Source organism: Prinia subflava, chromosome 8, assembly GCF_021018805.1.
Source record: "Prinia subflava isolate CZ2003 ecotype Zambia chromosome 8, Cam_Psub_1.2, whole genome shotgun sequence".
NCBI classification, from domain to species: domain Eukaryota; kingdom Metazoa; phylum Chordata; class Aves; order Passeriformes; family Cisticolidae; genus Prinia; species Prinia subflava.
In genome coordinates, this window is record NC_086254.1 from 20,420,141 (window position 1) to 20,448,038 (window position 27,898).

At 49.3% G+C, this 27,898-nt stretch overlaps 1 protein-coding gene across 2 annotated transcripts in view; it reads right to left on the reverse strand.

Moving 5' to 3' along the window:
* The window catches only part of NSF (N-ethylmaleimide sensitive factor, vesicle fusing ATPase), a 77,205-nt gene that overhangs the window by 38,729 nt on the left and 10,578 nt on the right, over positions 1 to 27,898 (reverse strand). For both annotated transcript variants that reach the window (XM_063403911.1, XM_063403912.1), the window contains exons 2-8: positions 25,883 to 25,968; positions 18,126 to 18,225; positions 15,002 to 15,041; positions 11,086 to 11,252; positions 9,733 to 9,840; positions 9,068 to 9,143; positions 3,619 to 3,774 (exon numbers count right to left, since the gene is read on the reverse strand). In XM_063403911.1, the coding sequence (XP_063259981.1) occupies positions 3,619 to 3,774; positions 9,068 to 9,143; positions 9,733 to 9,840; positions 11,086 to 11,252; positions 15,002 to 15,041; positions 18,126 to 18,225; positions 25,883 to 25,968 (733 nt within the window). The remainder of the gene's footprint in view (positions 1 to 3,618; positions 3,775 to 9,067; positions 9,144 to 9,732; positions 9,841 to 11,085; positions 11,253 to 15,001; positions 15,042 to 18,125; positions 18,226 to 25,882; positions 25,969 to 27,898) is intronic.

Here is a 27,898-nt window from a genome sequence, read left to right on the forward strand (position 1 = left end):
AAAGCTTGGGGACATCAGAGTGTTCTTAAATAAGGAAAAGAGGGTCAGCACAAGTGTTTTGTTTTCAAGCCTGAGAAGGGACTTCACGGTTTCACTGCAAGTTACAGCTCCAGGCACCAAATATCAAAAATATCAAGCCAAATATCAAGTGGTTAAATATATGTTGGAGTCAGGGGGAAAGAAAAAACAACAAGAAGAGAGAACACTGTTCTAGGCAAGAGCACAAGCTGCTGAGTGAGCTAGATTTAAATTCTCAGCAGAAAAACCAGTCTTTACCATTGATGGGAAGAAGACACAACATTTGTCAAATAAACAGAGGAGCTTTAGCTGGAGCTGCATTAGAGTAACCAAAGCAGACTCCCTTCAGCACAGAGTGACACAGCTTTACTATGAGCTGGATGGCACAGACATCCCGAAAGGGCTTGGAAAGGAGGAGGATTCCCTGGAAACAGGGCTGTGAAGGGCGGTCCCTCAGGGAGAACCTGACTGGTATCTCTCTCCACCAGTGCCCCAAGGTGTGAAGTTCCTTCCTCAGCAGTGTCATTCCTACAAGTGAGGCATCAAAATGCTTCCAGACATGTTCCTCAAACCTCATCCAGGGAAGGATTTCATTCCATTTGGCAGCCACAAGGTTACCAGGAGTCAAGAATTAGTCAATCTTCCCTGTGAGGGTGGGGAGGCCCTGGCACAGGATGCCCAGGGAAGCTGTGGGTGCCCCTGGATCCCTGGCAGTGCCCAAGGCCAGGCTGGATGGGGCTGGGAGCCGCCTGGGACAGTGGAAGGTGTCCCTGCCATGGCAGGGGTGGCACTGGGTGGGTTTTGAGGTCCCTCCCAACCCAAACCATTCTGGGATTCTGTCACATCACACCAACCAGGGAGCTGGTCTAGCTGAATACTGACCCTATAAACTGTCTTTATTAATGGTTATGTTTGGGTTCCAACTGTATCAGCTCCCAACAGAGCCATGCAAGCCCAAAGCCACCAGAGCAGGGCTGGAGCATCCACAGATGGGAAAAGCAAATTGCCCCTCCCAGGCCAGGAGGGAGCTGGGGCAGGGTTGGTGCTCAGCTGGGGCTGATCTAACATTTCTGTGCTTGGATAAACCAAGGCTTTTCCACCAGAGCAGTATTTCCCCCCTTGGATGATATGGTTAACTAACATTGATTTATGTGCTCCAAACCCAGAACATTCCTTGGAAGTTAGATAAACCACACACAAATTGCAAGTAATGCTGGAAGGGTCTATAGAGCCTCTGTGTAGTTATGGACAGAAATATTTATTGCATTTGGCGTGGAAGTTGCAGTCTGGGAGCACTGGGTAAAGAACACAAGTGGGTGAGCACTGCAGCACCAGGGAGCAAGCAAATTCCTTCTTTTCCTTTCCCAATAAATTATTCACAAAGGTGAACAGCTGTCACACTGACATTTCAGATCTGAAATATAGTTAAGAGCAAGTTATAACTAAGGCAAAGAAAATGAATGTCAGAAAGTTTGTGTTTTTTCAAATTTCAGATAAGCTCTTTAGCCCTGGGGTTAATCAGAGCTGGAGAGCTCTGCTCCCAGTCTAACTTCTTCCCTGAAAAATGTCTCTTTGTGCAGCCTGGGTGTAAACACGCACAGTAAGGGTATTTGTATTTAATGTAATTTAATGGGGCACACCTTTAATTCATTGCCCAGGGTAATCCAAATACCAGTGGTCCTTCACAGAATCTTTATCTTCCTTTATTAAAAACCACCAATTATCTTTTACTTTCACATGGGGTCCCAGACAAGAACTCTGTACTGCAGCCACAGAATCAGAGAATCCCAGAATGGTTTGGTTTGGAAGGAATCTCAAAGCCCACCCAGTCCCACCCCTGCCATGGTAGGGACCTTCCACCATCCCAGGCTGCTCCAAGCCCCATCCAACCTGGCCTCGGACACTTCCAGGGATCCAGGGGCACCCACAGCTTCCTTGGGCACCCTGTGCCAGGGCCTGCCCACCCTCAAAGGGAAGATTTTTTTCCCAACATCTAACCCAAATCTCTCCTCTGTTAGTTTAAAACCATTCCCATTCTTGTCCAGTCACTACCTGTCCATGTAAAAAATCACTCTCCTTTTTATAAGCCCCCTTTAGGCACTGGAAGGGGCTCTAGGATCTTCCCAGAGCCTTCTCTTCTCCAGCCCCTGCTCTCCCAGCCTGGCTCCTTGGGAAGACTCCATGATTACACACAATAGTTGCTTCAAAAGGTAAAAATATTCCAAGTACAGGAGGCTGGATGTCAGTAACAGTGCTGAGCTGGACACCAGTGCCTCTGGGTAAAAGCTGTTCTTTCCACAGCCAGCACCATTTCTCTTATTTCTTCCCTCTGCAGAGCAGTTAAATATTTAACAGATTGAAGCACCTTATGTTCTCAAGCAGAAGCGGAGAAGTCGAACCTCGCTTACAGTCACAAAACCCACGAGAACCAAGAGGGAGAATCAGGCCCTGGCTGGACCCAGCCTTGGGGTTTGTCCACAGCTCCTCCATACGTGTCCAAATCCCCAAGGAAGGACTGGAGGCACATCCCAGGGAAGTTTACTTTGCATCAATTCCACAGGCGCTGGAAGTGGACACGTTCCACACACCCCCGCACAAACAGGATGTATCTCCTGATGGAAATCTGTTTTGTAATCAAAATCTTGATTGCTTCATTTGTGGGGAGAGGGAAGGCGGATCAGAAACATAAACATACACAGAAATTATACAGCTATGGATTCCAAGTTCAAATATGAAGCCACAGAGATTATATTCCGAGAACAAGGAGCAGCCAGAACATCCCCAGCCACGTTCTGTGACAGAACCAGACACCTGCAGCTGCACACTGCTTACTAAAAATTAAACCCTGCACCATTTATCTGCCTGCCAGCACATGTTTACCAAGTCCTGGGACTGCCTTTCCTTCCCTTGACCCAAAAAGTGAAGTTATATTTAGAATCTGTGCTTTTATTTCACAGACTCCAGGATGTGCCACAGCCTGTGCATCCTCCCCAGCATTTCCAACCTGACCAGCAGAACTCACCCCCCATGCTGGCTTTACTGGGCTCAGGCTGGGCTCAGACAGGGCTCATGGTGCAGCTGCCAGGGGAGCTGGGATGTAAAAGAGATCATGGCAAGAGCATCAAGACAAAATTTCCTCTGAGCTGTATGGACAGATCATGGCCAGGCAGTCAGGAAGAGGAGCAGTGTCACTGCTATGGATAAATGGAGAATTCAAGGAGAGAGGGTTTCACAGACCATGGAAGAGACCTTAAATCCCATCCCATTCCAATCCCCTGCCATAGACAGGGACACCTTCCACAGACCAGGCTGCTCAGAGCCCCCGTTCCAGCTCCACCAGAACAGGACCCAGTTAAACCATTTGTCTCCCTCCCTCAGACATTCCATGTGCAGGGCTGTTTGTGCAGGGTTTGTCTCCCTTCCCCAGCCAAGCAACAGCAGTCCAGAATACATCTGGGAGCACCAGGGGAGGAAGAGGCTCTGCTGGATCCCTCAGAAGCTGCTGAATTACAGCACCACAGGGTGCCAGCTGTGTCCAGCCCTCACACACCAGGACCAGCCCTGGTGTGCCCCAGCCACACTTCTCCAGGCTGTACTCACCCATTTGCTCCACAATTTCAGGTGGGAAAACTCGTGAAGCAAAAGCTCTTCGGAAAATATCTGAGAATTCTTTATCCAGGCCTCCAATGCCCATTTTCTCAAAATTCCAGTCGGGGTTGATGATTGACTGCCGGTTCTCCTTGGTCTTTGATTTACCTGCAAAGCCAAGAAATGGTTTCAAACACAGCCCAGCAGAACTGCAGCACACACAGGTACAGACACACAACAGCTCTGCAGTCAGACCCCATCCCACAAACTCTGTGCTCAATTTCAAACGTTGGCCAGGAGGGGACACTTGTGACAAGGACACAAGGACAGGACACCAGAGACCCAGCTTGGTAAATGACCCCCAGCCTTCCAACTGCCCAGTCCAGGGGTTTCTTCAGCCAGGTGTTGTTCCTACGTATTGAAGAATCCACAGTAGATTTCTGTGTCACAAATTCACCCAGGTGCCCCTGGATCCACATAACCTCAGCACCAGCTCAGGTGGCTGCTGCCAGGACCAGCATCCACCCTTTTCCAGGCCACCCGGGGTGACAACAGCTTTGTCCTGCATCCTCCTCAGTCCTGCCTTTCCCAGTCCCCACCTGCTCTCCCTGGTGCAGCAGCAGCTCCACACTGGAACCCCTGCTCCTCCCTGTCTTCTCTCTTCCTCCCACAGCCTCTGATGGGCAGAGGGACCTGCAGGTGCTGCAGTTTGGTTGTACCTTCAATACAGGTACAGAACGATGGATGCTCTGCTCTGTTCATATCCCTCTCTTAAAAATATGGGATCACTCTCAGCAGCCAGGTTAAACAGTTCCTAAGAACAGGGCCCACACTGCAGGAGGTGGGGGCAGCATCCCCTGGATCCTGGGATCTGGGCCACCACAGCCACCAGTTTTACAGAGGTCAGGGGAGCTCCTCCTCCCAAATATCATTTACAGCTCTTTGTATTGAATCTCCTCTGCCATTCCCTTCCTCAGTCACTGAGCTCAGAGCCAGCCTGGGCACCTCACTGCTCCAGCTTTTTCCCAGCTTATTCAGTAATTACCATGATTAGCAAAGGCCCAGCAGAGATTCCCACTGAACTCCACTAACATCAGCTATTTCCTCCTTCCCTTTCATCTCTCACTGATTCATGCAGGGACCTTCTCTCCCACAGATCTCTGTTTTGATGCTTTCTTAAGAAACTTCAACAAAGAACTTTGCTGGAGGAGCTCTGACCATCAGCCCATGGCAGCCCTGCTGCCAGTGCTGATTCCTGTAATGAATTCCAGTGGGACCACGAGGCAGGACTGCCCTTGGACAAGACAGGCTGGCCCTTCCCAGTCTATCACCCATACAAAGGATACTCTAATTTCATGCTTTACTACAGCTTCTGTTGGTTCTTTCTGTACAGACCTCAGGTTCACAGACCTGCACCTCTCCAGATCTTCTCCAGAATCCCTTGGAAAGGGACAGCACACTCACCACTCTTAGTCCTCAGATACTGGAGCCATTTGCAGCAAAGTTATACAAAACAATTCCTTTACAACTCAGAAGAACAAAGCAGTCCTGGCAAACCACCACAGTTCATTGTTTGTTCCACAAGCTCTTCCAGAGGCACTCCAGGTGCAGCCAGACCCCTGAGCACAGGTTTGCAGCCCTTTAACCACCTCCTTTCCCTGCTGCTGATGAGCCACTGGCATCACAGCGCCACAGAGCTCCTCACCACAGCCTCACAGAGCTCCTCACCACAGCCCCACAGAGCTCCTCACCACAGCCTCACAGAGCTCCCATCACAGCCTCAGAGCTCCTCATCACATCCTCCCAGAGCTCCTCACCACAGCCTCAGAGCTCCTCACCACAGCCTCACAGAGCTCCTCATCACAGCCTCACAGAGCTCCTCACCACAGCCTCACAGAGCTCCTCACCACAGCCTCAGAGCTCCTCACCACAGCCTCACAGAGCTCCTCATCACAGCCTCACAGAGCTCCTCACCAGAGCCTCAGAGCTCCTCACCACAGCCTCAGAGCTCCTCATCACAGCCTCACAGAGCTCCTCATCACAGCCTCACAGAGCTCCTCATCACAGCCTCACAGAGCTCCCATCACAGCCTCAGAGCTCCTCATCACAGCCTCAGAGCTCCTCACCACAGCCTCACAGAGCTCCTCACCCCTTCTGCAGAGGAGCTTGGGAGTACTCAGAGTGTTCAGGAAGCACAAATGCTCCTGGAAGGATGCTGGCAAATCCATGTGGTATCACCTTAGGTTTATTCAAAGGAGCATATTTAAAGGAGCCTGGCACTTTTATCAGTCACATCAACCTTCCACATGGCTTTCAGCATCCTCAGCTACCAGGGAAAGAGACAGCTGACAACCCAGAGAAAAAGCAAAGACACTGCCCACTATCCTTAACTACTGCAGAAATGGGAAGTTTCCTTAGGCTTCCACAGTGCTCCAAGGGTTGACCTTTAATGGTTTTCCCAATGGGGGCCATTCCCTCCCTAGAACATCACAGAATCACAGAGATCACAGAGTCACAGGTGGAGTTGGAAGGGACCTTACAGCCCACCCAGTGCCACCCCTGCCATGGCAGGGACACCTTCCACTGTCCCAGGCTGCTCCAAGCCCTGTCCAGCCTGGCCTTGGGCACTGCCAGGGATCCAGGGGCAGCCACAGCTGCTCTGGGCACCCTGTGCCAGGGCCTGCCCATCCTCATAGGGAACAATTCCTTCCCAATATCCCATGCCAGCAAACAAGTGTCCATTTTGCTGCTCTGTTCCACAGGCTCTTCTAAGAGGTACTTCAAGTTCAGGCAGATAATGAATGAGCACCGAGAGTGCAGGAAGCACAACAAACAGCAGCTCTGTGTCAGCTCCACCAGACTCTTTAATCCTGGTCTAAACACATCTGGAATCAATATTTCAATTCCAAGGGCAGCAAAACAAACAAACAGGAACGTGCTTCTGGGTAACACACCAGGGACAGCCCAGCAGCAATAAGGACACCTACAGCCCTGCAGGGAGCACCACAATTCCCCTGTGTTTATTATCCCAGTGCAGCTCTCCAGCTTTTAGGTCAGACCCTCAGCCAGGGCTGTTCCTGCTCCCACAGAGCTTGGCCTACACTCCCCCCTTCTGGCTGCACCTCAGCACAGTAAAATTCTTGCAGATTGGATTAAAACCTCTTCCATTGGTTTTGTAACACAATTTTATGCTAAACAGAACAAACAGAATTGGCTTTAAAAAAATTACAATTCTTCCCTATTGAAATAATGCAGGCCCTTTACTGAAGGCAGAGCTCAGTGACACTCACTTCACTTTCATCTCCTCTCTCACAATTTAATTATTCAGAACTTTACAATTCCCCAGAGACCAACAAAGCACATTAAACAGCTCTGCCTCAGATCAATGAGGAGATTAAATGAAGTACCAATTTGACAGAAGTAAATCGAGGCACGAGAAGCTCTTTTGTCCTGTCTGCAGACACTGAAACAGAATCCTGGGGAAGGGTCCCTATTCCCAATCTCCCACAGGACCACTCCTCACAGCCCCATGTGCCAGGAGGGAGATCCCAGGTCATTATATGGCTCTGGATATGAACCAGGCACGGTCCCCTGCTTGCTGTGACAGGGTTATTCCCACTCCCCCCAGCTGTCCTGGCAGCAGAGTGAAAACTGAACGGGTGCAACCCCACAGTCACAGCTGGGAACTCACTGCCCTGCCCCTGCAAGGTCCATTTGGTGCTGTTAACAGCTGCACCCTCATTAGGATACTTAATTACAGCCATCTACAGCCCAGCCTGCTGAGCTGTGTTGGGGTTTGAGCACAGGCTGAGTGTCCACATCAAAACTCTGCTGAGGTGCAAGGTGTGGTCACACAACAGCCTCACATCTTCCACTGTCTGGAGCAACTGTGGCAGGGAAACAGCTACAGGACACAAAATCCCAGCCCCAAACAGCTACAGGACACAAAATCCCAGCCCCAAACAGCTACAGGACACAAAATCCCAGCCCCAAACAGCTGCAGGACACAAAATCCCAGCCCCAAACAGCCACAGGGCACAAAAATCCAGCCCCAAACAGGTGCAGGACACAAAATCCCAGCCCCAAACAGCTGCAGGGCACAAAGCCCAGCCCCAAACAGCTGCAGGACACAAAATCCCAGCCCCAAACAGCTACAGGACACAAAATCCCAGCCCCAAACAGCTGCAGGACACAAAATCCCAGCCCCAAACAGCTGCAGGGCACAAAGCCCAGGCCCAAACAGCTACAAGGCACAAAATCCCAGCCCCAAATAGCTGCAGGGCACAAAATCCCAGCCCCAAACAGGTGCAGGACACAAAATCCCAGCCCCAAATGTGGCCCTTGAGGGCAGCATCAAACCTCAGCCCCTGCCACAAGCTCCTGCAGGGCTGGATGAGCTGGATTCTCCTTTCCTAAGTGGCTGCTACCCTCAGATGGTTTATTCCTGTAACAAGTACTCAGCACCGAGCACTTGCAGCCAAGCAGAGCTCTGCTTTGAAGCCTAGTGCAAAAATAAACCTCATGGCTCCCTGAGCCCCCTCCCAGCCCTCCTGCCCCTGCCACTCCAAATCTGTGGAACAGCAGCAGCAGAGAGAGAGGAGTGTCTTCAGCTCACAGACCCAAGGAAGAACAAAATAGGGAAGGAAAACAAGAAAAAATTAAAATAAAAGTGTCTGCTTGGCCTTGAATCACAGCCAGAGCCATACCACCAGCAAGGGAGGGATCTGCAGCTGGAGCCTGGAAAGAGAACCCATCTCATACCACTGGGGAGAAAGGAACAGCCAAAGGAAGAGCAGGGGTCCCTGTTCCCCAGGAATCCACCACAGCCCCTGCCCCAGGAATCCCCACAGGCCTGGGGCACACACGGTCACTGCTGCCCACTGCAGGGCCCAGGTCCCACCACCCAAACTGGAGGCTCTGGGACCACTCCAGATCCAGCCCAACCCCTACTCCAGTTCCTTTCCAAAGGAATGTGTGCAGGACACACCAATGATTCCCCAATCGCTTTGATGGCCAAGTGTGATATTGTACACAGGGATTTGGTTGGTTTGTTTGTTTGGATACTGTCTCTTTAAAGCACAGTTCCCAGCTGTGTGAATAAACTCGTGGAAGAGGTTACACACACAGTGCCCCCTGTGCTGTTCTGCAGCTCCCAAAGAGCAGGACTTGGACATCTTGACTACACATTTAAAGAAGTTCCCAATTTTCTAATCCCTTCTCTTTAATTAAATTTAATGGGAGAGCTGTTGGCTTGTCACTGTCCCTGAAAACATCATTCTCTGATATTTGAAGAGTTAAAATATTTAGAAGAGCCACTGTCTGCTGGATCTACTGGTCCATTTGGCCTTGCTAATCTAAGCCTGGGAGTGAAGACAAAAAACAACCTTGAGGTCATGAAGGCTCCCAGGCCTGAAAAGCAGCAGATATCAAGTATTGTTTCTGTTTGGGTGCTGGAACTCACCGATCAGATTGAGAGAGGAGTTCTCAGCTTTCTCAAAGGCAACTTGACTGTTTCCAAGAACCAAACCAACCTCGATCTGCAAAGCGAAGGGAAAGAAATAATTACATTAATTACCATTACACTCAGCTTCAGATTGCTCCTTTAGTATCTCCAAGCACATCTCAGAAGGCAGCAAAAAGAGCAAAAGCTCCACTTCAAAAGTCACTGGGAAGAATGAAAAATACCAACCCCACCTCTAAAACAAACACCATTGAATGGAGAAGCTCACCAGGTGCAACAACCTGGCTCTTAGAAGTTACTGGTTTAGTTCAAACCCAGCTGTTTTATTTCAGCAAGATCTAGCAAGTAAAGGAGAAAATAAAATCACGTCCTTCCTACAGAAGGAAAAATCAAAACTGGATGTGTCTGGAAGACAAAAAACTCAAGAGAGGCTGTTTCCATGAACTGGTATTTAGAGATCAAAAGGCTATTCCTTGTACCCTCCCCAGCTCTGTAGTTCAGTGGAGACTGCAGACGATGCTCTTTGTCTCCTCTGACACAGCCACATGAGCCAGATGTGTGACTTCTCCACAGGCAGGGCACCTAAACTGCTCCTGGCAGTGACCTGGTCAGGACTGGCAGCTCTGCAGTCCCCAGGGAAGGGACAGCAGGTCCTGGGAACCCACCTTCTGCTTTTTGCTTGTTCCAGACTCCCCTTTCAGAATGCTGGGGTCCATGGCTTCCATGTCCTTCACCAACAGCCCAAAGAGCTTGTCATTAAAGCTGAACACCAGCTGTGAAAAGGGAAAACAAATCCCATTAAAAAAGCTAAAAAGGATTGTGACAAGACTGCTAAGATTTGAAGGGAAAGAGGCCTGAAAACAAAGTTAACAACCCAGCAACTCCCCTGGAGTTTTTTCCCTGTAAAGCTCTGGAGTGCTGACCATGTGCTTTCCAGTATAAGAGTAACAGATCTAAAGTTGCAGAACACGAAGTCAGCTGGAGAAACTCAAAGAAAAATTCTCCTTCCAAGAAAATCATCCACTCCCCCCTCCTCCTTCTCCCCAGCTCAATGTTCCGTATCATCTGATGACATTTTCCTCTCACTTCAATAATTGGTGCTAGTCATGGAGAACAATTTAGCTCAAAACTTTCAGATCTTTTCCATTTCAGCTTGACAAGGACACTTCAGGAACAGTGCTAATGAGAGGCAGAATGAATGTAACGAGAAGTAGGGTCCATCCCACAGAAAACCAGGCTGGGGCTGCACAATTCCTTTCCTTGAGTTTGTATTTCCAGCTGGCTTAAAATTCAGACCCTGCAAGGTGTAAATACTGTGAGAGACCAACCTTGACCTGTTTTGAGAACAAGACAAAGCAGAGGCTATCACGCAGGGCTTTGCAGGGGCTGAAGCCCATCTGCTGGACTTCTGTCTTACAGGGACATCAGCTTTCCAAGGACCCCAAGGAAAATATTTCACCCGTTTCACTGCTTAGGTCCACAAAGCAGCAATAAATCATGGAATGCCAGAATAGTTCAGGCTGGAAAGGTCCCTAAAGCCCATCCAGTGCCACCCCTGCCATGGCCAGGGACACCTTCCATCACCAGGCTGCTCCAAGCTCTGTCCAACCTGACCTTGGACCCTTCCAGAACAATGAAATACACTGCACTTGGGAGGTGCCACTGGGAATGAATTAAACCTGGTGTTTGTCTTGATCTCACACAGAAGGAGGCAAAAGTGACTTTCCAAAATATTCCAGGAGCTGCCACAGGCCACAACACAGAGAGACCCAAGCTCTCCAAAGCCCTGGGATTTTCCTCACAGATTTAGGATGGGGCAGACTCTAAACCCCTCTGCCCAGGCTCTCAGTCCAAGTCACAATGGTTTTACTCTTCATGACGACATCCTTCACACAAGGGACAATTCCTGCCCCTCAGCCAGCCTTTGCAGGGCTCTTGGCACCCTCAGACAGTCCCTGACAAGCCTGCCCGTGGTGTTTCAGCCCAAAGAAGCCCCAAAGCCGCAGAGCAGAGCCCACCTGCTGGCCCACGGAGAAGGCCTGGCTGTTGAACTGCTGGATGAACTCTGCTGCCATCTTGTCTGTGTCGTAGGGGTTGGAGTCAATGTTCTTCTTCTGCAGGAAGTCGATCTCGATGGTCATGGTGCCAATGCACTGCTTGGCCTTGTCAAAAGTGTACAAGGAAACTGAAAAACCCCAAGAAAAAGCACAATTAAGGACAGCAAGGTCCCCCCCAGTGTGTTAATGTTTGCCAATACACATCCTTCACATCAGCATTTCACTTGGTAAAACTGAATGTATTATTTCTGATAGAGACCCTTAATTCTCTTAATCCATGTTCAACTACAAGGTCAAAAATACAGTAAAATTTTCACTGAAAATCACTGCATTGCTCTAAAAACTTAATAAACCCTTAAAACAGCTCAAACACCACACAGACTTTGGGGCATGAGGACAATGAAAGCAAATCCAGACTTGCTATGGCCCCACGTGGCTCTGTCTCCGCCCAAGGGTTTGGACACATCTCCAGGAAGCCCAAAAGCAGCTTTAAGGGTAGCCTTGCCCAAAGGCAGCGATAAGAGGCCATCACTGGTTTTCTGTGGCAACAGGTTGCCAAGCTTTTCTCTGGACAAGGCAGCAGAAAGTGAATTACTGCACGTTCAAATGCAGCAATGCAACCTGTCAGCCCAAAATAAAGCACATCATCAACTGTCCTTCATCCCTGACCCTCAGGAAACAGAGGTGCCCTTGGGGCCATCCTGACGTTTCCAGGTTTCCTTCAGTGATGCAGGATCACCTGAACTGAAAGCCAAGGGGCAGGGAAGGCACTGCACAGTCACTGCCAACCTGATCCCACAAGGGGAAACAAGAGGCCACTCAGGGAAAGAGAGAAAGAGAGAAAGAGGATGGAAAGGAAAGAGCAGCACAATCCACAACTCCAGGGACACTGCCCAGCATGGGTGACCCAGGGGCAGGACCAGCAGTACAGAAACCAGGCTGCAGCAGAAGCCAGTGGTTCTCCAGAAGACTGAGGAACATTAAAGGTTTGCCTTGAACCTGGAGAACAAAGTCTCCTCTCTACAGCAGTCATGGCTAAGGATGAAGAAGGAGAAGGGGAATGTGGGAACGGTGCTTGACTCCATCTGTGATTTCCTGTCCAGCCCTTGGCAGCAGAATGGTTCCAGAACAACCCTGCAGATGCTGAGGTGTGAGGAGAAAACAAGCCTCCAGCACGTGAAGGGAATGAGGAGAGCCTGAAGGTGTTACCAGAAGACACAACACACACACACCAAACAAACATCCTTACTGGGATGGGCCACGCTGGGAGGAGCTGCCAAAGACAGATCTCCCAGGAAACAGGGATAAAGATGAAAACTCTACACTGTTTCCTGATCTACTGCACTGAGTTCTTTCAAAAGGGAGATGGCAGCAGGGTTTGGTCCTGCAAGCAAACACCAGGAGCTCCTCTCACCTCATAGGTCACCTCTGAGCAGTTTCCTTTGCTTGCTGAACCTCATGGCTTTGTCAAATAAAAGCTTCTGGAATATCAGTCCCTGGGTTTGGTCACATCTCAGGCCTGAGGTGTCAGCTGCACACCAGCAGCTCTCACATCCAGGACTGAGAGCTTGGGGTGCACTGAGGGGAGCCCTCAGCATGGGGCTGCAGCCCACTCAGCAGAGTACAGCACCAGCTCCGAGGGCCTGGAATGTCCCAGAGAGAGGCTGGGAATGCAGCAGGGACCTCCTGGCTCTGGGAATGCAGCAGGGACCTCCTGGCTCTGGGAAGGCAGCAGGAACCTCCCTGGGGTGGGAAGGTACCTGAGACAGCCCGCCCTGGCTCCAGCTGGGCAGCTCTGCACGGGAGCTGGTGCTGCTGGAGGGCACAGAAGGCAGGACAGGCACACTGAGGGCACTCTGCCCTCCCACCAGGAAAACCACTCACCTGGAAAACCTCCACTGTATCATCAGGGGCTCAGCAGGACTCACACCACTGCTCACAGAGCTGTGGCTGCATTTACACTGCCATTTAAAACACAGCTCCCACATTAGCAGAGGACCAGGACAAAGCGCGAGCCCTGGGAAATCACTGGCTCTGTGAACACTCCTCCCTACCTGCAGAATGCCTTTACAAATCCCTTCCTCCCAGCATGGAGTCAGATGACATTTAGTCACTCTGCACAGAAGCACTGCATTATTTTTGTTAACACAGGCTCCCACGCAGCTGGAAGGTTTACAGCAAAGCCCAGGACAGGACAGTCACAAACTGCTCTAAGAGCTGATCACACACAGTATCACTGCTTCTTTCCCCAGAAGACCTGAGCACTCCAAAGCACTGATCTGTCAGTTGGCACATGATCAGCAGCCAAACAAGGGTGAGAAACAAATTAATTTGAGTCTTGCCCTGAAATAAGTCCTTCCTCAGTTAAAACAAGACCAGCCAGCAAAAAATCACAGATTAACATCATCAAGGTTGGGAAAGGCCTCCAAGATCAGCAAGTCCAACCATCAGCCCAGCACCAGCACCATGGTCACCACTAAATCATGTCCTCAAGTGCCACATCCACCAGTTCCTGAAACATTTCCAGCGATGGTGACTTCACCACTGTCCTGGGCAACCTGTCCCAAGCCTTTACAACCCATTCTGTGAAGAAATTTTCCTTAATATCCAACCTACTCCTCCTCTGGCACAACTTGAGGCTGTTTGCTTTCACCCGGTCCCTTTTTCCCTGGGAGAAGAGACCAAGCTCCTTCGAGGTCATTGCATGGAGCAGAAAGGTCTCTCCCAGCCTCCTTTTCCAGGCTGAAATCCTGGCTCTCAAACAACGTTTGTGAGACATCCAGAGAGGCAGACACCCACTCCAGCCTGTCCCTACAAACACATCAGACCTCAATCCAAGAGCTGATCCGTGCTCATGGACCTGCTGAGGCCACACGAGCTGGGAAAACAAAGAGCCAGGAGGGAGCTTCCCCAGGAGCACCCCACAGCCACAGCACTCCTCAGGCTCAGCCCTCCTCACCCTGCTTCAGGACACAGCATCAGCTGTGCGACAGCCCCAAAGGAGGGAATTCCCTGTGAGCTACTCCAGAGGCAAAGCACACGGAACAGTGTGCTCCAGGGCAGAGAGCAGGATCACAGCAAGGGAGAGGACAAGCTGCCCTCTCCAGGAGCACAGAGGTGACTCCTGATGGTCCAAAAAACAAATGTGATCCATTACCTGGACCTGCTGTAGCACAGAACACAGAGGCCCTCCTGTAACAAGCTGCTGCCAGGACTCTGGTCAGCATTCCAGCAGCTACAGACAGGTCAGATGCCCCTGTACCTGACAGTGATCCACAGCAGAGGGAAGAGGGACATACAGCACACAGTGGAAAAAGAGCTAACTGGTCTCCTCCAAACGTTCACCAAGGCTTGGAAGGCTTAAGGAAGCTTTGAAATATGAATAGAAATTCACCTCAGCCCTTCACCTTGCTGGAGAAAATTCTGGTCAGGTACTGGTGCAAACATCAGTGCTGCTCCCAAAGCTCAGCACTGCAGGGCTGCTCCTGGTACTAAAACATCCCCGTTAATTCCAGTGCCAAGAAATTCCCCAAGGACAAGAGCTGCCCTCTGTTAGTGGGAGTGTTCTCCAGACACCCAGAACAGCAATCCAGGACATGCTCAATGTTCACATCTGCATGTGGACACTGATGTCCCACACAGAGCCAGGCTGAGACAGCAGCAGGTGTCTGGAGAAAGTGCCAGAACTGTCCCCCAGGTCTGGAAAACATCAAAGGCAGAACAGCTGCAGAGAGGAGAGCAGCTCCTCCAGGAATGAGGGCCTCACATCGCCTGGAGAAGGACTGGAGCTCTCAGATTCCCAATTCAGTTTCCCTTCAGGATGGAAACATGAATTCAGCTTTATAAACACGTCCCAACCGCTCTGCTACTGACTCACCATCGATCTCCTGCCCGATGGAAAGGCCGGCCCATTTTCTCTGGAAAACAAGACAGAAATGTCAGAACACCTGTCCCTCAGAACTGTGCAATCTGACAGTGGTCAAATAAGAGATTTTCAGGCTTCAGGCAATAGCTTGAGCCTGTGGCAAAGTCAAGCACACAACTTTCCCACTCTTGCCTGGGAGATCATAAGGAGGAACTCAAACAATCCTTGGAAGGTGACAAACCATTAGCAGGAGGTGTTCTTCTAACTTGTTTACTGGCAAAGATGTTTATAAAAAGGTGTAGGCTCTAAATGACCAATCATATTCATTGTACAGAAGTGCTGTATAAAAGGAGTGTGTTCCTAATAAACCTTTGCAGTAATGCCCTCTGATGAAGGCTTGGAGTCCCAAATTGTAACGACACAGAACAAACACCTGCCCTGCAGAACAGCTGCCCCCTCAAAAGCAGCCTCCTCACCCAGAGGAGCAGGATCCCCAGGAGAACCTCCAGCTGCAGAAAAAAGGGGCAGAATACAATATCCCAAAGACCCCCAAATTAACAAGAAACAAGTCAAAAATATTGAATAATCTCTCCAAATAATTCTATCTTTTGACCTCAGCAGGTTGTTCTGTCCAACCTCCTTCAGGTTCCTGGTCTCCCCACCAGCTAGAGGCAGAAGTTGTGGTGCTGGACAGGGCTTTTTGTCCTTCTGCTCATTTCCTACCAAACACAGGTGCCAGAATGGCTGTTACACACTCCATGAGTATTTTAAAAGCTTGTTCTAATGAGCTGCAAGGTACAATATTACCTGAGCCAAGAGAACCAGTAATAATGAAACTGTTGGAATCCTTTAGGTGCCTTGGAAATTCCTTTAGAAAGATCTGTGCTGCACAGAACTGCAGAAGTGGGAAATGATTCATGAATTATGTGACACAAAAAAAATCTATAACCTTTACAATTCCAGCAGTTCTGGCTTGATGGTTGTAAAAATGGGATTTTCCCACTGGCTGCTTCTGTGTTACAGATTGGCTGCAGTGAGTTCACAGCCCCTCAGATATCAAATAGAGGCATCAATCACAGACGTGTAGGTGTCATTACAAACAGCTCCTGAAAAGCTGTAGTTTACAGTCATTTGTATTTGCCTTTTTGTCTGGGAGAAGGAACACAATGACTTTGTTTACAAAGTGAACATTTCCCCCTTTATACCCTCTCCTGTATCCACTGAATACCCTGAGCTGGAAGGGACCCCCAAGGATTATCCAGTCCCACCCCTGGCCCTGCACAGACCCCCCAACAACTCCACCCTAGGCATCCCTGGCAGCGCTGTGCAAACTCTCCTGGAGCTCTGGACCATTCCCTGGGGAGCCTGGGCAGTGCCAGCACCTCTGGTGGAAAATTTGTCAGGATCTTCTCTGTGGCAAGAGATACAGCTCAATCCCCGTGCTCACTTGGCTGGTTTCTGCTAAAGGTTTGTCATCACTGAACTGCAGCAGTTCATGTTTTAGATACAAAATCTGTCACAGCTTTCAATGTTAAGAGTCAAGATTACTACAGAATAAAGGTGGTCAAGAACTCCACATGAGCAGTGAATGTACAACAAACAGATCCTGTGGAGGCCACAGACATCCCTGGACAGCAACAGTGAACACACAGCTGGTGTGAGACTGACTGCAGCTACCCAAGGCTCTGGGAAACACTGGGAATTAAAATACTGGGAATTAAAACCCAGTATCAGGAATGCCCCAATGCCCAGAGGGCTGAAAGAGCTCTGCTATGGAGACAGGCTGAAGGAATGGGAGTTGTTTAACGGAGGAGGCTCTGGGGGGATCTCACTGTGGCCTTTCAACACTTAAAGTGGGCTTAAATCTTTTTAAGGGCATAGACTTTAGTAGGGACTGTAGCAAAAGAAAAATGGGAAGTGGTTTTAAACTAGAAGAGGGTGAATTCAGACTTTTCATATGGTGAAAATGATAAGACCTTGGCCCAGGTTGCCCAGAGGGCTTCCAGGGAACATTCAAGGTCATATTGGACAAGGGCTGTAAATGAACTGGTCTAGTGGGAAATGTCCCTGTCCAGACAGCCTTTAATGGCCCCATCCAACCCAAACAGCTCTGCAACCCTATAAATCAAACATTCACCTCCCAGAAGCTGCAACACTCCCTGCACAGCCCCTTCTCCAAGGGGAGCACCAGGCCTCACCCCTTGGCAGATGGGCTCTCCTGGCTACACAACAACTGAACATACAAAAAATCAACCCTAGACCTGAGTGCACCGACTTTAACAACACAAACATCTCCTGCTGGGCACTGCTGGGCACTTTGGGCATCACAAACCACAGCCAGACACTGGTGAACGTAACATCCCCCATCCACTCATCCACACAGACCCAGATGTCATTGTCAAAAGGCAAAATATCAGCTGGGGGCTTGTGCCAAGGTGTGCTGAGGAAAAAAATCTCCTGTGTTTGCAGCACAGAGACTGAGCTTTGTAGCCAGTGGCAGCGAGAGATGGAAGCACTCAGTCAGAGACAATTGCTGCAGGTTCATGGGATGACACTCAGGGTGAGCAGTAAAAAGCTACCACCTTTATTTTTCAATTTAAAAGTTAATTATATTCATTATTTATTCTAACTATCATTTAACATCCACTGATGACTTAATTAAGAAAGAGGAGACAAAGAGGTTTGGGGGCTTTTTTAATGCATTTCATTGCACTTTTCATCAAAAAATACTAACAATGACTGAATGTAGTCAATAAAACTTCCAGCAGGTCTTAAAAATGAAAAACACAGCAAAGAAACCCTTTAAAGTCAAGGGAAAATGGGGAACAATAAAGATTCAACAGGAAGGGCAGATATTGCTTAGGCTTTTCTTTCTCAAATAGTTTATTTCTGCTGGATTTTTAAAAGGTTAAATTACACCTTTTCCAGTATCTTTATCCCCCCATGCACTAAAAATATATCTAAGCAATCTAAGCACAGTCACTTCAGTTGCAGTAAAAGTCTCCTTGAACTTTGGCTGGCAGAAATCAAATTTGCAGCATACATTTATTCCAATTAGAGAATTTGTCTTCAATGCTGATCCCAAAAGAGATGTTGCTTATCCTGCAGCAGAGCAGAAAGTCCAACCATGCCATACCTGGGGCAAGCTGAAGGCGATGCTGCCGGGGACAACCGAGGGGTGAGTTCTCAGCGTGAAGATGTATTTGTGGTTGGGAGAGGTCTTCACCACAACATGTCTGGAAAAGAGATCAGTATTTTACTTTGATGCGTACCAGGAGGGTTTTGCATTGCTCACAGCGCTGTGAGAGCTCAAAAGAAACACCCAGTTTATCTCTGGGGCTACACAGGAAAACCAAAAGCATTGGAGCCACAGCTCGATGCAGACACGCAGCAGGGTGATAGAGCCCACCACCCTCACTGGTACAATGGGATCTCAAAGCCCAGCTGCAAGACTTTGCACCAAAAATTAATATTTACATCTCCCCGGTAGCCCTTTACTTCAGGATTGCACTGTATAAATGAGAGAGAACCAAACCACGACCACAAACACCAAGGCTGCCACAGCTAAAATTCAACACTGGTTTCACATCTCAAGCCTTAACACCAAAACATCAATATTTGCCCTCCATACAAGCAGTATCCCCAGCTGTGATGCCAACAAGAAGTTGGTGCAAAGCCTGTACAGGGCTCTGAGTGTATTGTTTAGAAGTCTGATAGTAGAAAAAAACAGGAGGAATTTCTGTACAAAAAGTAAAATCACACAGGCCCTAGGGCTGTTCCTCCTGGTGCAAGTGATCAACTGATCTTGAACTCAGGCAGCATCTGTGGCTGGAAAAACAGCATCAGTGTTGGAAAGCAGCCCTGTGGGAAAGGACCTGGGGGTGCTGATCAACAGCAGCTGAACAGGAGCTGATGTGTGCCCAGGTGGGCAAAAAGGCCAAGGGCACCTGGCCTGAGTCAGAAATAATGGGGCCAGCAGGCCCAGGGCAGGGACTGTCCCCTGTGCCGGGCACTGGTGAGGCCACACCTCGAGCACTCGGGTCAGTTCTGCCTCCACACTGCAAGGAAGACACTGGGGGGCTGAAATGTGTCCAGGGAAGGGAATGGAGATGGGGAAGGGTCTGGAGCACAGGAGTGTCTGAGGGAGCTGGGGGGCTCAGTCTGGAGCTTCTCACTCTCCACAATGCCCTGACAGGAGGGGACAGCCAGGATGGGAGGGACGTGGCCTCTGCTCCCAGGGAACAAGGGACATGAAATGGCCTCAGGATGTGCCAGGGGAGGTTTGGATTGAACATCAGGAAGAACATCATGGAAGGGGCTGCCCAGGGAGGCTGGGAGTCTCCATCCCAGGAGGTGTCCAAGGAATGCCTGGACGTGGCACTCAGTGCTGTGGGCTGGTGACAAGGTGGGGATTGGGCACAGATCAGATTCGATGGTCTGGGAGGCCTTTTCCTCAATGATTCCATGATTCCATATAGAACAGTTTTAAAACCAGAGCAGTACAAGCAGTCAGGAGCAGACACAGCAGCAGCCATGGCATATCTGTCACACTCAGAATTGAAGCTGTCAGCAACAAAGATACCCAGAAGCTGCTTCAAGCTCTCCTCAGACCATGCCTGATAGCTCTTATCATGTGATAGGCAGACAGCTTGCTGGCATGAGAAAACAAAACCAAAGGAGGCTGGGATTTGTGTGCTCTGGCAGCAGGGCGATGGTGGAATCAGCGTTCACCTCCTTCCCCTCACAGCTGCTGGCACTGTAAGCACCCTTGGGGTACACAAGGCACCAGCTCCATGGGATTTTACCCCTCACCAACCCCACGGTCAGGAAGGGCAGGATGAGCTGTGCTGGCAGCCAAGGCCTGCACTCCTGGCCCCCCTCCCTCCCTGCAGTCCATGTTTTCCATGCACAAATGCTCCCTGTGCTTCCACTTGCACATGCCCAGCCAATCCAGCACCATCCAACTGAGGATCTGCACCGGCTCCATCCTGTGTGAGGAACAGCTCCAGCCACACCACAGGAAGGAACATATGGCCCTTGGAGATAAGAGGAAATGCAGCCCAAACCAGGAGCCACGGCAGCCCAAACCAGGAGCCACGGCAGCCCAAAGCAGGAGCCACGGCAGCCCAAAGCAGGAGCCACGGCAGCCCAAACCAGGAGCTATGGCAGCCCAAACCAGGAGCCACGGCAGCCCAAACCAGGAGCTATGGTAGCCCAAACCAGGAGCCACGGCAGCCCAAACCAGGAGCTATGGTAGCCCAAACCAGGAGCCACGGCAGCCCAAACCAGGAGCCACGGCAGCCCAAACCAGGAGCCACGGCAGCCCAAACCAGGAGCTATGGTAGCCCAAACCAGGAGCTATGGCAGCCCAAACCAGGAGCCATGGCCAGCTGTCACCTGCAACCCCCCCCAGGCACTGCTGGCGCTTGGCCTGGCAGAGTCAGAAGCATTTTCAACACACCAAAGTAACAACAGAGTTCCCAGCCCAGGCAGACACTGAGCTGGGTCCTCACTGGTTCTGACCCAAGATCACCCATCAGCTGCCAGGACACTCTTCCCTTGTGTCCTCCTCCTGCCCCAGGCATAAATCCAGGAACCTGGAGTAGGTGGTGAAGTTCCATACAAATGTTACACGGGAGAACAAAGCATTTATTGGTGCTGCACGGCAGCCAGGGAAGATTTATGAAGCTTGGAAGACAGCAGATGTCACTCCTGCCTTCAGGGAGGAGGATCCAAGGAATTACAGGCTGGCCAGCCTCACCTTACTCCCTAGGGAAGTGATGGAGCAACTAATCCAGAAAGCCAAACATATTAAAGCACAAGAAAGTGACTGGGAGTCACTCTGAACATGGATTTAGGAGTGGTCTGCATGGATTTACAAAGGAAAATCTGTCCTGACCAGCACAACAGCCTTCTCCAATGAAATGGGGAGCTCTGGGGCTGAAGGGAGAGTTGGATTTATCCCAACATTAGCAAACTTTCCACTCTGCCTGGCACAACCACCCTCAGACAGTGCTGTGGTACAGACTGGGCAGGGAGAGGGGCTGGAGGCTGAACTGCTGCACTTGGGGCTGTGGCAACAGCATCAAATCCCACTGCAGGTACTGGGATGTGCAAATCCCATTGCAGGTCACTGGGATGTGCAAATCCCACTGCAGGAGGTCACTGGGATGTGCAAATCCCACTGCAGGTCACTGGGATGTGCAAATCCCACTGCAGGTCACTGGGATGTGCAAATCCCACTGCAGGTCACTGGGATGTGCAAATCCCATTGCAGGTCACTGGGATGTGCAAATCCCACTGCAGGAGGTCACCAGGATGTGCAAATCCCATTGCAGGTCACCGGGATGTGCAAATCCCAATGCAGGAGGTCACCAGGACGTGCAAATCTCAATGCAGGGGGTCACCCCAGGAGTCCATATAGTGCCAAAACTATTTAACCCCTTCATTCCCGAGCAGCTGAAGGGACAGAGCTCCTCAGCCACCCCACAGGGGGCTCACCTGGGTGTGCTGCTGCTCAGAGCGACCTCGACAGATCCCAATCAACCTCAGTAAGGGAAAATGCAAAGTCCTCCATCCAGGGGGAACAATCCCATGCACCAGTGCAGGCTGGGGACCAAGAAGCCCTGGGAACCAGCTGGACAATGAGCTCAACAGGAGCCAGCAACACATCCCTGCAGCAAGGTGGGTAAGATCCCATTGGGGTACATTAGCCAGAACAGGCTGCACTGGCACAGTGTGCCCAGAGCTGTCCCTGGATCCCTGGCAGTGTCCAAGGCCAGGCTGGACAGGGCTTGGAGCAGCCTGGGACAGTGGAAGGTGTCCCTGCCATGGCAGGGCTGGCACTGGATGGGCAATGAGGTCCCCTTGCAGGTCAAACCATTGGGTTATTCCATGATTAGGGAGAGCAGCAGCAGCAGGGACAGGCAGTGATCCTCCCTGGATGGAACAGTGCTCCACAGGCAGCTCATTTCCAGCTGAGCAGTGGGAAAAGCACAGAACTGTCCAGCAGGCCAGGACTGAACGCAGGACTTTTCCAGCACAGTATCACCCTGAGTAATCCAAATTAGTATCAACACACAACCAGCTGGAAAGGAAACTGTGACACTGCAGAGTATGAGAGGAACACACTCAAAGGTAACAAACGAGTTCCAGCTACAATTCTGAAATACTTCACACAAAATGCACCTGATGATAACTCACACCCCACTGGAAGCAGCTCATGACACAGGAAAAGACCCAAAATTAAAGCTTCTTAAAGCCCCAAATGAGTCCTGAGCACTGCACACAACATTGACTTCAGCATGTAGAGATTCAGCACCTCTCTAGGAAGAAGCAAGCTCTATCACTCCTGGGCTTTACTTCAAAAATCCAAAAGGCAAGAAAATGACAATACCTGGTAAAAATACTGGGGAGAAGTATCCACAAAGATTTGATACCAATTACTATCTGGAGCATTCCATTCACCAAAAACACCTCCAGCAAAGCAGAAAGACAGCAGACCTTGACAACAGACAAATAGATGCCAGGAAGAAAAAACAAAGAGAAAAAATGGAAAAAAAAAAAAAAAAAGAGCTTTATGAAAGAAAATACTAGGAAAGGTCAAATCCTGACAGGTTCTGTGAGAAAAATCTGCATAAAACACAGGAACAACCATGTTTCTTCTCAAAGACAGCAGGCAGCTTCCAACAAGCTGTAAGCAACCTAAGTATTACAAAGCAGAAAAACGAAATGCATTTTCCTACACTGATGTTCACCAGGAAGGAGCTTAGAGAGCTCATGAAGACACATGGGGGAAATCTCAACCTCATTAAGAGCTTCTGCTTATACATGAACAAAAGGAACAACGAATCACCAGGGCCAGCCAGCTCCCAGAGCTCTCCCAGGTGGAATTGCTGCTCTGTTCTGCGTGTAAATCCTCGCCTGGAACTGGCAGATCCCACTCATGTAATGCCAGCTCTTAGGAAGGGCCCCAGGAAACTGCTGGTAAGTTTGCTGGCCAGGCTGAGCAAACCAAGAGAAACTCCAGCAGACATGAATTAACCTGAGAGTGCATCAGTTTTTCTGTTGCTGAAGCACGAGCAGGGCTCCTGAGAGGGAGGGGATGACTCAGGTATCCATGTGGAGGTGCCAGCAGGGATCTCATCCCATGCAGTGCATGTTTGGAAACCCACAGCAATCATTCAGCAAGGGCTCCTCAGAAAACTAAACTGGCCTAGGAGGGATGGGCTTCCCACATGACAGGGAACAACCAGTTCTTAACATGAACAAAAACCTGCCACTGAGACAGCCTGTCCTGACTGCTGTCCCCTCACAGCCTGGCTGTGTTCAGAACTGGTTTTTCTCTCCAAACAGCACGGGCAGCCCTCAAGGCAGAAGCAGGACACAGGACATGAGGATGGTGCCACTCCCCAAACCATTCCTCACCACACATGGGATCATACAGGGCATGGCCTCGTGTGAACCCCAACACTGACTCATCCCTGCCCAGCTCACGGCTGCAGAGAGCCAAGCGTGAGAAGATGATCAGCAGCAGCCTGGGGTTAAACCATCTCCTTGATCCAAGGGCAAACTCCAGCTCCACAGCCCCAGCAGCAAACAGCCAGAGCAGAGCCCTTTGTGGAGGTATCGCCAAAAGCCCCCTGAGCAGGCAGCCGTGGTGAGGTGTCAGGATCACTGCACGTCTTCACTGAAGACTAAAGAAGCTGGGTGACTGTAAAAGTAAAACTCCTTTACTGCATGGCTAAATCAGCCTCACAAAGGCAGAGCTTTTACAGCTCGTGCCATTATGCAGGAAGCCTTCTAGCATAAAGTCCCCAGGCCCCATGCAGAAGCAGTAGCACCTCAGCAGCAGCAGCATCCATAATCTGTGTTCCGTGAGCTGAAGCATTCTCAAAGCAGTGCATTTTTATTCTATTTTTAGCCAATCAGGTACAAACACAATCTTACTACAGTCTTGTTGGACCTATTCTAAGACTGATGTGTGAAAGTAATCATTATTTCTTACACAAATTCTACGTACATAGTTTTATCTGTTCTATCTAGGAATGCTAGCAAGGCTACATTATGTTTTCATTATGTCTAGAACTTTGTTAACCTTGTAAAAAGTGATGCCACTGAACTTTAAACTAGACTTTAGGGCTTTTTTTTTTTTTTTACTAACTAATACAGATACTTATTTGCTTAAGGCACGTAAAAGATTCTCTACTTATTTAAAACTAAACTTACATTTCTACCTCATGTCTGTGTGGATTTATGCATTTTAATTTCTCTGATGGTTTTAATTCAGCCCTCACATTTCTGTGTGGATGGGGCCCAGAGGGATTTGTGTCCCAGCAGTGAGGGACCCGAGCCAGGAGCTGCAGGGAGGGCTCCAGGGATGGCTCCAGGGATCTGCAATGCAGCACCAGCTCCAGCCCAGCGCTGCCCAACCCCGGGAGCTCCCTGTGCTCCCTCTGGCTCCGCAGCCATCTGCAGCATCTGCTCCCCAGCACACACCCTGCCAGGAACAAACAGCTCCCGGGGGAACGGGAACTGCCAGGACCACATCCCGGGGCACTGCTGCCACAAACGCCACGAGAGAGGGTTCTGGAAGCACAAGGAACACAGGTGGCTGCAGGTCTGGCAGCTGGGTCCCTCCAGGACATCCATATTGGAGGAAATTAAAGTTTTTATAATGCATGAGGTACAATGCTCAGTTCAGGTATTTTTGTAACTCAATTACTTTGGAAAAAAATCAACCTGGGGAAAACCATACTTTGAGAAGACCAGGAACTTTTCTGCCCAGACACTTTTGCCTCCTTCTGACTATCTAAAGGTTCTGCTTGTTTAGGGGGTGGGTTTGTTTGGTTTTGGCATTTTATACTCCAGCTGGGCTCATGAAATCTCAGTTCAGTTCACTGCTCCAGAGGCAGGACAGGTCCCAGGGCAGCAGAGCTGACTCAGTGCACAGACAGGCACACACATCCCTGCATTCCTGCAGTTCAGCACTGCTGTGCTCTCCACCCTTAGCACAGTTCACCCGGGGCAGGTATTTTATATAAGGCCTGAGCATATCATTCCATATTTCCTTTAACATTTTTCCCATTTTTCAAACCCAAGCCCTTCTGCCTTGTGCTGCGCTTTCAGCTGAAATTAATGACTTCTGTCTACAACCTACATACTAAAATCTGTCAGAGCTTCCTGAAAAGCTGCAGCAAAGCAAAGAATCTGAGTATGTGTATTGGCTCCTTGTGATACAAAACCCTTCTGTTTGGGCTGAGCTGAAAAATTCATGTGTTTTCCACCTAACAGAAATAAACCCCAGAGTCAGGTTCCATCAGCCATCCCAGAACTGCAATTAAAGAATCCAACTTGTGCCCACGCTCTGGCTGCTCCTCCCTTTTGTTCTTGTGCATGAAAACTCTGAGAACAAGACAGAGCTCTCCTGGCTCTGCTCAGCACTCCCAGATGATGTCGAAGTGAGAAGATGCCCCACGTAACACAATGATAAAAATGTTTTTGAAATAGTTCAAATGCTCTCACTATGTAACAGGAGCAACAGCAAAACCAAAACAAACAAAAATAATTTTTTAAAAAAGGACCTTGTTAAAATAATTGTTTTATTAATAATGAAGATAATAATTTGTAATAAATATTAATAATTCTATTAATAGTTAAGTAGATGCAGTTCCCAAGAAAGAAATGCTTCAGAGAAACAGTCACACTTCTCCCAGCATTTCCCATTTCCAGAAACAGCCACACTCAAAGTTCTGATCTTTACAGACACAGAAGTTTTGTGACTCAAACTGCTGTGTTCACCTTTCCAAACCTGAAGTGTCATTCCCCTCCATCCAAATTTTGAAAACAATTCCTTTTTTGTGAAAAGCTGAAAGAGGAACAGTGCACACTTACTGCCCAGACTGGAAGTCCTTCTCGTTCACCACAGCACAGTTGGTTAAGGACAGCTCATCAGTGGGACACCTCGCTGCTTGCATAGGCTACAAGAGAGGGGTGGAAAAAATGTCAAATTAAATTCTGTTCTTCCTTTACCAAGCCAAGCCTCAAACCTTCTGCAAAACCATGAAGCACAAAACATGTCTCCTGAATCCTGGCACACTCTGAGAGCCCACTGGTATCAACAAGCTCCTCTTCCAGGTTCCTCCAAACATTTCCATGTGTCACATTTCCACGTGTCTCTTCTATCCCAAAGCTCTGCATTTTGGGACTATTATGTACTTTGTACTTTCTACCCTACCCAGATAAATACTTTAAAATTACCTGGGAGAAAGGCTGCAAGGCAAACACTGTTAGCTTGCAAGTGAACCCTGGCACTGGTGAAGCTTCCCCAAATGCAGCCACAAGGCAGCACAGCAGGTAACCAGCACTCCCTGGAAGGCACTTCTTGCCCAGTGACAGGACACTGGGACATTCTGAAAGCTGGGAAGGGAGAGCAGCCTGGAGCCAGGGCAGTTCCCCTAAAACCCTGTCTCATAGAGAGATAAAGGTGTGACCTTCCCTCTTCCCTGAACATAACTCAGAAAACTAGAATTTCAGCATATCCATTCTGCATAAATCCCTTCACCCAGTGCAGTACAGGGCAGCACTGAGAGTCCACAGGGAGGTTTAACCTCAGCCAGCTGCTATCCAACCCCACAATTCCTTTGTATCACTTCTCACAGAAGAAATACCACACGTGAGTATTTTCCACTCTATAGGACACATCCCAGATCTGTAACACACAGCAGAAAATTAGGTTAAATAGTTCATTCCGGCCTATCACTATGAAAAAAATTACTGCAATAAATTCTGTGGGGGAATCCTCCCCCTCTTTTTATTCTCTAACGTCAGAGGACCAATCCTTTCTCAGGAGTATCTGTTCACTTTCGTCTCTTCCACTGTTAACTCATCAATCAGCAATTAAAAACCAAAATAGCAGCACTCCCAGCCCGGGCTGCCCATCCCCATCATGAGGCAGGATGGAGCACGGGGGGAGCACAGCAGAGGAACCTCAGCCCCTGCACCCTCACTCCACCTGTTCCTGCAGAATGAAAATTGGGATCAAAATGCCTCCAGAAGTGGAGAAAGGGAGGATGTTTCTATCATTAGGTACAGACTGAAGAAATTTCATTTGGGGAAAAGCTAAACTTGGCCCCCAATGTGTCATTTGGAGAACCAAAGCACAGCTACCTCTGTCAGATACAAATTTGCAGGCAGTGCAACAGAAACTATTTGACAGCATCAAACTATTGCTGAAAGTAATTCAGGACGGATTTTCTCTTAAGACACCTTTAAATCCCAGCAGCAAGCACAGGAAACCCACTGATTCCAACACACACACCTAAATCATTTCCCAGGGGTTACTGCCATGCTCAGCCTTCCTCCCCCAGCCCCTCTGGGACAAGAACTAAGAGAAATTCCTCTCCCAGTGTGGCCTGCAGCCAGCCCACCCTAAAGTTCAGATCAACTTTTATGGCACAACATGATTTGTCTCAAGTACTTGCTATTTAGAAAAGGACCCACTCATTACTTGAACTGAATAATACTCAATTGGTCTTGATGTATGTGACAACCAAAAAAGATTCCATTTTCAGGCCTGAAGGAGACTTATCTACCTGAATGCTGAGTGTAATAAAAGACTCAAATGTTCTTGTAATAAAATATATGACATCAGTGGATTTATGAGATACACGTGTCTGCTGAGGCCCTTTGGCTTGGGGCACTTCACAGCAAACATTCACCATTTTATCACTTCTCCTCCCATCTGCAGGGCACGGTTTTGAGAAGGACATGCCCTGATAAAACGCATTACAGGGGATATTTCTGGAGAAAAGTGGACATGGAGCTCCTGGATTAAACCTTTTTACAGCACTAGTCCTCAACTGCATTTTTAATCCTCGGTGACAAACTGCTTCCTACACACAGCGAGCG